This window comes from Cebus imitator, unplaced genomic scaffold, assembly GCF_001604975.1.
Source record: "Cebus imitator isolate Cc_AM_T3 unplaced genomic scaffold, Cebus_imitator-1.0 Scaffold213, whole genome shotgun sequence".
Lineage (NCBI taxonomy): Eukaryota > Metazoa > Chordata > Mammalia > Primates > Cebidae > Cebus > Cebus imitator.
Window position 1 is genome coordinate 1058629 of NW_016107528.1, and position 10380 is coordinate 1069008.

Consider the following 10380-nt stretch of genomic DNA (forward strand, 5'->3'; position numbering starts at 1 on the left):
AAAAAAAAAAAGAGATGGATGTTTGATACCCCAAAAAAGAAGGGAACACACACAAATGTGATTTAAATCCATTTGAAAACTGACTAGATGGTGTCATAAATAAGAGCTTGGTTGGGCCTCTGGGGTCAAACAGGATTAGGCTTGATTCCCAGCTTCCCCACTTTTTAGTTGTATGACCTTGGGCAAGTAATATATTACCTCTCAACACCTCAATTTTTTCATACACAAAATAGTGAAAATAATTGTATGTCTTTTCCACTTGTCATGAGAATTAAATTGGAGAACAAGAGTAAAGCATTTAGCTTATAAAGTACTCAATAGACCTTACCTAAAAAAGATTATTTTATCTTTTGCCTATCAGTCTAGTAAGAAAGAACCAGGATTGCTATAGCAATGCTTCTAGAGTTTAAGGGTCTTCTGTTTGAGCAAAATAGCATGAGAAAAAAAAAAGAAAAAACAAAAGCATTAGCCAAGATCCACCTTCCATCTGCTTAAGTGAATCTCATGGTGGGTGGTCTGTGCAGAATCAGAAGCAGCCACCTCAGCAATGTTAGTGGATGAAGACTAAACAGAATTGACAGTCTCCCTGGGGGATAGTTTGTTATTATATTTTATCCTTTTGAACACTGAATGTCAAATAACTTTAGGAGCCATTATTTACAGAGAAAACATTCCTGTGTAGAATTACATTAAAGTTTATATTAGCAAATAGTTTAACTATCCATGAACACTTGAGCAGAAATTTGTAAAACCAATAATGAGATAATGATGATTATGAGTTATGTTTATGGAGTACTAACTTTTGTCAGGAATAGGGCTAAATGCTATAGGCATGATCTTATTTAATTCTGGAACTTTTTCTTGTGAGATAGATTCTATTATCCTCATTTTACAAATGAGGACCCTGTGACTTGGAGGAGTTCTAAAAGTGGCTCAAGCCACATGCTAAGAAGGGACAGAGCCTAGTCTTCAACCCTATAGGGCTGACCCTATAACTTGTATTATTTTGCCTCCTCTAAGCAGAAGGGAGAAGTGGGCAGAAAAGGGCTGCAGCAGTGACTCAGAGATTCTGTGTTGGCATTTTGATCAGTTTTCAGAAATAGGATGGAGCTGTGCATAGCCCAAAGCCAACTCTCGTGTTGCAGGCAACTCCAGGGAGTGTCCAGCTTTGGGGACAGGGTCAAGGACTACTGTCCTAGGAAAAAAGGACAGGAAATGTTTTCACAGTGACATGATGGAACGAGAGGTGACTGCAGGATTAATAATAACAATGATAATAATAATAAATAGATAACTCAGCAGTCATCCATTGGGCACTCCTTATATTCCAGACCCTAGAGTACAAAGAGGAGAGAAGCCAAGGCGTTCAGAAGGGGATTGCAATTGATGCAGGAGGAGAGACAAGTGGCATGTGGTTTTGAAGCTCCATGAGTAGTACTGTGATAGCGTTTGTGAGGGCATTGCAGCGGAAGGAACGGTCCAGGGAAGTTGAGGTTTTCTTGGATCCCATAGACCTTGTTCCAGTATCTCCTCTGCCACTTCCTAGCTAGCTCTATGACATTGGGCAGATGGGCTAACCTCTCTGCCCCAATTTCTTCAATTATAAAATGAGGATAAAATTTCTCTTCAATGTTGTGGAAAGTGAAGAAGTGTGCAGGTCAGCAAGTTGGAGCTATTCTTTTTTCTTTCTTTTTTTTTTTTTTTTTAGGAGATTACATCCATAGACTTTTTTTTTTGTTTATTTTTATTTATTTATTTTTGTTTGTTTTTTGTTTAAGGAGACAGAGTTCACTCTGTTGCCTAGGCTGGAGTGCAGTGTCTTGATCTTGGCTCACTGCAGTGCAGTCTTCACCTCCCAGGTTCCAGCGATTCTCCTGCCTCAGCCTCCTAAGCAGCTAAGACTGCAGGCATGCCCCACCATGCCAGGCTAATTTTTGTATTTTTAGTAGAGATGGGGTTTTACCATGTTGGCCAGGCTGGTCTCGAACTCCTGACCTTAGGTGATCCACCTGTCTTGGCCTCCCAAAGTGTTGGGATTACAGGTCTGAGCCACCGGGCCTGGCCAGGTGGAGCTATTCTTATTAGAGTCCTAAGAAAGAGCCATATCTCCTACAGAGATCAGGGTTACCATCACATATTATGGAAGGTGAGTTTTGAGCTGGTTCTTTTTTTTTTAAAGACAGGGTTTCACCATGTTGGCCAGGCTGGTCTTGAACTCCTGACCTCAGGTGATCCGCCCGCCTCGGCCTCCCAAAGTGCTGAGATTACAAGTGTGAGCCACCACGCCCAGCCTGAGCTGGTTCTTAAAAGATTGTGGGAATCTGTCAAGCACACAGCGGACAGAACCAAAAATGATAATAAGGGCCAAGATGTCATAGAATGAAAAGGTATGAAATTGTCAAGAAACTGAGACTTATTCAAGGAACTGTTGAAGAGGCAGGCGTGGGGATTTGAGATGGGCGGTGCAGAAGCTGAGAATGGGAAGTTGAGGCCTGACCATGCCGTGAGGGCTTTGCTTGCCCAGTTTAGAATCCTGGCCTTTGTCCTGAAGAGATGCAAAACCTCTGATGGCTTTAGACATGGAGGGGAGATGGGTCACAGGATCAGACCTAACCAGCCAGAAGACTGCATTGTTGCTGAGATAGTCTAAAAAATTCTAGAGAAGGAAGCTGTCATTTGAGGGAGAAAAAAAGTGCACACTTTTTTTTTCTTTTCTTGTGATGGCTTATAAATAACCAGGCTAGCAGACAACACCACAGAGCTTTCTGTTCCATTTTCTCTGAAGGCTGCCTGCAATGAATTAAGCTGATGTGCTCCAAATTCCAACTCTCTAGGATAAGTGCTTCATCCCCCATCTGGCTGCATCCAGCTCCTGACTGGTCTCAATAAATGTTAAGCAATAATCATTACAGCTAAATGTTCAGGGCTGCTGATGTAAGCATTAGATAGTGGCTGCCCGGAATTTTAACAGCAGCACTGCTAACCCATATTATTTCTACCAAACCCAGGGCAGGAAAGAAGGAAATCCAAAGATAAAGGGACGATCCAAGTTCAAGTCAGTGGGGTAGCGGGATGATTTATCCAATTGCTTTGCCACACTGAACTTTCACATGAAATATTGAGAGCTCAATGTAGAAATATAAGTTTCAACTCTCCTAGACTAACAAAGACGACAACAAAACCCACTTCGGTGTAGTGTAGAAGCCTCAGTGATCTCAAAACAACTATTGTTAAAAATGTTCACAAAAAAGGCTGGGCACAGTGGCTCACACCTGTAATCCCAGCTCTTTGGGAGGCCGAGGTGGGCAGATCAAGAGGTCAAGAGTTCGATACCAGCCTGGCCAACATGGTGAAACCCCATCTCTACCAAAAATACAAAAAAAAAAAAAATTAGCCAGGTATGGTGGCAGTGCCTGTAATCCCAGCTACTCGGGAGGCTGAGGCAGGAGAATTGCTGAACCCAGAAGAGAGAAGTTGCAGTGAGCCGAGATCTGGCCACTGTACTCCAGCCTGAGCAATAGAGTAAGACTCCGTCTAGGAAAAAAAAAAGTTCACAAAAATAAAATTCATAAGGCTAGGAAAGTTTTTTATATTGGGGAGGACAATGTCATTTATTAAAAATTACATTGCAGAGAACTGGTAAGTATATCAACAATCTGGACTTTAAGCATTAAAGAGAGAAACACATTGCCATGGTGATACCTTCCTATTTAGATCTGGGTTAAAGTTCTGAACATATGACTAACAGCTCTAAGACTTGGAGCAGCCAGGCGCAGTGGTGCATGCCTATAGTCCCAGCTACTCGGGAGGCTGAGGTGGGAGGATTGCTTGAGCCCAGGAGTTCTGGGCTGTAGTGCGCTATGCAGATCAGGTGTCCGCACTAAGTTCAGCATCAATATAGTGACCTCCTGGGAGTGGGGGACCACCAGGTTGCCTAAGGAGGGATGAACCGGCCCAGGTCGGAAATAGAGCAGGTCAAAACTCCCATGCTGATCAGTAGTGGGATCGTGCCTGTGAATAGCCACTGCACTCCAGCCTGGGCAGCATAGCAAGACCCCGTCTCTTAAAAAAAAGAAAAAACGAAACAAAACAAACAAACAAACAAAAAAAGACTTGGAGCAAATCATTTAGTTTTTTTAGCCATGTAAATGGGTCCCCATGAAACAAAATGGTCCCAGCTCCTGTACCCACGGTGTAAGGAAACTGTGGCCCAGGAATATGACATTTCTGCTTTATCAGTTGGGGTTTATCCAAGAAAATAGAGACCTCTCTAGGTCTTTCAAACAGAGGGAATTTCATAGAGAAATATTGGTGATGGGAAAACTGAGAATCCAAACAGAGGATAGGGTGAAAGGACAGTCCAGAGATCACCTATGGTAGAGAGATGTAGCCTCTGCTAGGCTGAAGGGATGATGGGAGGAGCTGGAGTTACCAAGGTCCAGGAGCTGGTGGGAGCCAGCACCACAGAGTGAAGGACTGTGTGGAGGGAGCTGGGAGGAAATGCAGTCTCCTGCAGATGCTGAAGGAGACAGGAACACAGCGGAACTACTGGTTTCCCTCTTTCTCCTGCTCTACTACCCGGAAACCAGTTGGCGAGGGAGGCTGGGAGGTGTACTTCTTTGGGATAAAGTGGGGCAGGAGGGAGAAGACAGGCAGTGGACTGGAACGCTGACTTACATGTCATCTTTAAAACCAAGGTCACTCTAGCTTGTCTGTACAGTGTAGTGCTTAACATAGGGCCTGACACACAGTAAAAAAAAAATCAAATAAGGCTGGGGGTGGTGGCTCACACGCCTATAATCCCAGCACTTTGGGAGGCCGAGATGGGCAGATCACGAGGTCAGGAGATGGAGACCATGCTGGACAACATGGTGAAACCCCATCTTTACCAAAAATACAAAAATTAGCTGGGCGTGGTGGTGGGCGCCTGTAATGCCAGCTACTTGGGAGGAGGAGGCAGGAGAATCGCTTGAACTTGGGAGGCAGAGGTTTCAGTAAGCCGAGATGGTGCCATTGCACTCCAGCCTGGGCGACAGTGTGAGACTCCATATCAAAAAACAAAAAACAAATGTGTGTGTGTGTACATATACAGTATTATGTGCAAGTCACTGTTTTAAGTACCTTACACCTATCAACTCATTTAATCTTAACAACTGTCAGCCCTATGAGCTAGGTATTTTCTCCCATTTTTTAGATGAGGAAACAAAGCCTCAGAGACTTTAAGTAACATAAGGTAAGTGGCAGAGCCAGAATTTGAAGCCAGCCCGGAATGGCTTTAGAATCCCTCTCAAGCCAGGCTCAGTGGCTCACATGTTTCTTATTTTTTGTGATGGAGTCTCACTCTCTCGTCCAGGCTGGAATACAGTGGCACAATCTCAGGTCACAGCAACCTCTGCCTCCTAGGTTCAAGCTATTCTCCTGCCTCAGCCTCCCGAGTAGCTGGGATAACAGGCACGTACCACCATGCTCGACTAATTTTTGTATTTTAACTTGAGACGGAGTTTCACCATTTTGACCAGGATGGTCTTGATCTCTTGACCTTGTGATGCACCCACTTCGGCCTCCCAAAGTGTTGAGATTACAGGCGTGAGCCACAGCACCCGGCCCAGATGACTTCTTAATGGGAGCTGATTCACATGGGGGACGTGCATTTTTCCCTTCTCTTCTTCCTTCCTCCTGCTCCACCAGCCCCTTGAGGAAAGAAGCCATAGGATAGGTGGTGGAGCACACAGATGGAAAGACCATATGTTGCTTGTGATCATGGAGCTACCAAATGTCTGGGAACTGCCTACTTCAGACTTCTTTCATGTGATAACAATAAACTTTTTTTTTTTTTTGAGACAGGGCCTTATTTTGTCGCCCAGTCTAGGGTGCAATGGTGTGCTCTTGGCTCACTGCAACCTCTGCCTCTCAGGTTCAAGTGATCCTCCCACCTCAGGCCCCCAAGAAGCTGGGACCACAGGCATCCACCACTACTCCCGGCTAATATTTTTTTGTATTTTTTGTAAGGATGAAACTTTGCCATGTTGCTCAGGCTGGTCTTTAACTCCCGAGCTCAGGCGATCCACCTCTTAAAGTGCTGCCATTGCCAGCGTGAGCCACCGCACCTGGCTGTGAGAGCCATACACTTCTATGTTGTTCAAGCCCCTGTGACTTTGGATTTCTTTTACAGGAAGCTGATATAAAAGAGACAGTCCAAGGCTGTCTTTGGAATGGAAAAAGAACAAGACTTTCAGATTTTCACATGATTTTCAAAACAGAAGGTATTAGTTTGGCCGGGACAGGCCTAACTCTGGAAAACAGGATGGGTTGAGGCCCTGAAGTGTCAAAAGGTGGCACACCACCGTGTTCCCTTCCTGATCCTTCTGCAGAAAAATGCAAACACTACCCATGCCACCAGCCAAGTGCTCCAGTGTTTTGTGGTGGAAGCAAAATATTCAATGGAGTTTTTCTCAGACATCAGGAAACAGCCTTAATGTGCTTATCCATATTCATCCTGTGCCTAAATATGTATAAAAATATGTGCAAGGGAGCCATATTCCACGTCAGAGCCTTCAAGCACTGGGTACATGTCAAAGGGTGAAGACAGTCAGCTTCACATTGCATATTAAACACAAAGGAATGTTCTCATTCTAAAAAATATATGGCTCTTTTCTACTTTTTTAAAAACACATTGCTCTCTTGGTCTTTCATTTTTCTACTCTTAGAGAAAAATGAGTTCAAGAAATAAATGTTCTCTTAATCATACTGTAGGAAAAACAACAACTGAAAGATGTTTATTTTATTTTTTTTGAGATGGGGTCTTTCTCTGTTGCCCAGGCTGGGCATGATCTTGGCTCACTGCAACCTCTGCCTCTCAGGTTCAAACAATTTTCCTGTCTCAGCCTCCTGAGTAGCTGGGATTACAGGCGACTGCCACCATGCCCAGCTAGTTTTTGTATTTTTAGTAGAGATGGGGGTTCCACCGTGTTGGCCAGGCTGGTCTCAAACTCCTGACCTTGTGATCTGCCCACCTTGGCTTCCCAAAGTGCTGGGATTACAGGTGCGAGCCACCATGCCTGGCTTGAAAGATGTTTATAAGGCCTGTCTAACACTTCATGGAGAGAAGGTAGAGTGGCATGGACTGAACTGAACTGGGGACAGTGGTGTCCAAGTGGACAGTGGTTACTCAGATCCAGCCAATTACTGCCATGTGGGAATTTGGGTTTAGTGTTGCCAGATTTTCTAGTTTTTTGAGAAAAGCTAGAATTCTATATTTTTATATAAAATTTAATAATTTAAAAATATTCACAATTTATTCACTTAAAAACAAACTAAGGTACTGTGGCACCGAATAGGTTTTGGAAGCTGTTTTGCAGACTCTGCTTTTTAACAATGGTTCAAAAAATCACCTGTGGATCTTTCCTTATTTTTTTTTTTCCTGTAGAGATAGGGATCTCACTACACTGAGCCCCCTGCCTCAACCCTTCAAAGTTCTGAGATCACAAGTGTGAGTCACTGTACCCGGCCTATGGACCATTTAAAAAATAAAAATAAATTTTTTAGTTTGATAAATTTATTTATAAGGTGGGGAATAGATACATATATATTTGTTTGTATAAAAATATAAATTCTTAGGCTTGGCATGGAGGTTCATGCCTATAATCTCAGCACTTTGGGAGACTGAGAATGGAGGGTTTCTTGAGGCCAGGAGTTTACCACCAGCCTGGGAAATATAGTAAAACTCTATCTCTACCACACACACACACACACACACACACAGAGCCAGGTGTGGTGGAGCGCACCTATAGTCCTAGCTACTCAGGAGGCTGAGGCAGGGGGATCGCTTGAACCTGGGAGACTAAGGCTGTAGTGAGCCATGATTGTGCCACTGCACTCTAGCCTGGGTGACAGAGTGCGACCCTGCCTCAAATAAATAAATAAATTCTTTTTTTTTTTTTGAGACAGAGTTTCACTCTTATTACCCAGGCTGGAGTGCAATGGCGTGATCTCGGCTCACCGCAACCTCCGCCTCCTAGGTTCAGGCAATTCTCCTGCCTCAGCCTCCTGAGTAGCTGGGATTACAGGCACGCGCCACCATGCCCAGCTAATTTTTTGTATTTTTAGTAGAGACGGGGTTTCACCATGTTGACCAGGATGGTCTCGATCTCTTGACCTCATGATCCACCAGCCTCAGCCTCCCAAAGTGCTGGGATTACAGGCTTGAGCCACTGCGCCTGGCCATAAATAAATTCTTTAGTGTGATACATTTATTTAAAAGGTGGAATATGTACATATTTCATATCTAAAAATGGAGACATGTATGTGTGTAAAATATCTGTGGAAGGATAAACAAAAGATGCAGTTTTTTTTTTTTTTTTTTTTGACATTTAGCTTTAGATGAGGGGCACTGGATAGCTGGGGAAGAGGCAAGAAGGAGAAGCTGTTGGTTTGTGTTGAGACCCAACCCACAAATGTGTAAACCTTTCTACATGTGTTAACACAAAGCATGGCCATTTTCCCTGTTCCCTCACCAAGATTTTGGTTCAGTAGGTCTGGGATGGAGATTGAATGCCTGATTTAAAAACAATCACACAGACAAACTCCTTATTAGGTGATTTTGCCACACACCTCTAGTTAAGAATCCTTGCTAGTGGAAACAGTAATATTCTTGCTCCAACCTGGAACACACCACACGTTTGCTGGGAAGATGAGAAGGCACATATTTTTACTTGACAATTACTTGAAGAGGGGAAAAGCAGAATGTTCTCACAGGCCAGAAATCTCAAATCCAGTGCACTTTGGAAGAAAAGGTGGCTCTAATCACTCAATTAATTCCCACCCTGCCCTCTAGGCTATTGACACTCCAGTTCCTAGCCTGGTACTGTATGGGACAATTCCTGTGTAGAGCCTGCTGAGAATGAAGATGAAATCGAGGACATTACCTGATGACGGATTATGTAGATGATGAAGATGGGCTGGCACGGAGGCCTCCTGGTGACCAGGCCGGACACTGAGCAATCTGTCCAGCAGCTTATCAGAAGAAGACACAGTCCAAACTTTGTAGGAAAATACCTGTTTAGAATCATTCCTCCAGGGGTTATCTAGTAACATCTGGCAGCCAGTTCTGTTATTTAATAAATCCTGCTCACTTCGACTTTTCTGAGATCGCTGGGCCGTATGATGAGGTCCAGAGCTCGGCCCTGCATGGGAAGTGGCCCCATGGGAGGCCGTTAGGAAGTTATTGCCCAGGGTGATGGGTGGGAGACTCTGTGTTCTGATTGGTGGAAGCCCCTTGCGGGCCAGCGGTTTCTTTTCTGGTAAGAGATATTTTGAATTTTCTGAGGTTTTCTTCTTAAATTCAACCATAGCCACCTGATCACCAGGCTGTTCTTGGCAGTTGGTACCCATGATGCTATCAAAGGTGGTGATGATGTCATTGACTTCCGAGGTGTCCTCCTGTCTGTATCGGTCCCTGCTGGGATCCCTCTGATGGGCTCTCTGCTCTTCTTTCTTGTTTTTGCAGAATATTTGGTTGAGCACGTTGAACCGTCCCTCCTTCTTCTGGGGCCAACTGCTCTGGGAAGGAGGGTGTCGAGTAGGCTCTGTTCTATGCAAATGTAAAAGAGCAGGGATAGTGTGTGAGGACAGGAAGTAGAGATATTACTCACTGAAATGCCAACCCCCTATTCCATATGCTCCATGGGGTTTTCTGAGATCCCTCCTAGATACCCGCAAAGCCTTCTCAAGTTAAAGGCAGTGTGAAGAATTCACAGCACCCCTGACAATCCTGTCCAGAAGACGCTGTTTTCTATGGTCAGTCCTTGCTCAAGGAGGATATTTCTTAGTTTTTTCTTGCTCCTTTAAGGGATATCCTTTTATAATTTACACCCAAATCATCTGTTTTTGACAAGGGGTTAACTAAACTAAAAATTAGCTGAAAGTGTTGTTCTCACATCTCGAGGACAGTCAGTAGGAGCACAAGCTTTAAGTCAGAGATGAAACCTAAGAATTTGAGTTCAGGCATCAATGAGCAGAAAGATGGAGAAGATTGCTGAGGTGGGGAGAGTGTGGTTTTAGGCTTTCTCTGAAAAGAAATCCTAGAAAACCTGGACCTGGCCTGCGGTGGTGGCTCGTGCCTGTAATCCCAGCACTTTGGGAGGCCAAGGCAGGCGGATCACAAGATCGGGGGTTCGAAACCAGTCTGGTCAATATGGTGAAAATCCATCTCTACTCAAAATACAAAAATTAGCTGGGCATGGTGGTGCACACTTGTAGTCCCAGCTACTTGGGAGGCTAAGGCAGAAGAATTGCTTGAACCTGGGAGGCAGAGGTTACAATGAGTCAAGATCACACTATTGTACTCCAGTCTGGGCGATAGAGCGAGACTCCACTCAAAAA

The 10380-nt window shown here is 44.2% G+C and overlaps 1 protein-coding gene across 1 annotated transcript in view; it reads right to left on the reverse strand.

The window, feature by feature from the left end:
* Positions 1-10380, reverse strand: part of ANKRD55 (ankyrin repeat domain 55) — a 131363-nt gene that overhangs the window by 4720 nt on the left and 116263 nt on the right. The window contains exon 10 of the mRNA XM_017548687.2: positions 8925-9589. Coding sequence (XP_017404176.1) covers positions 8925-9589 — 665 coding nt within the window. The remainder of the gene's footprint in view (positions 1-8924; positions 9590-10380) is intronic.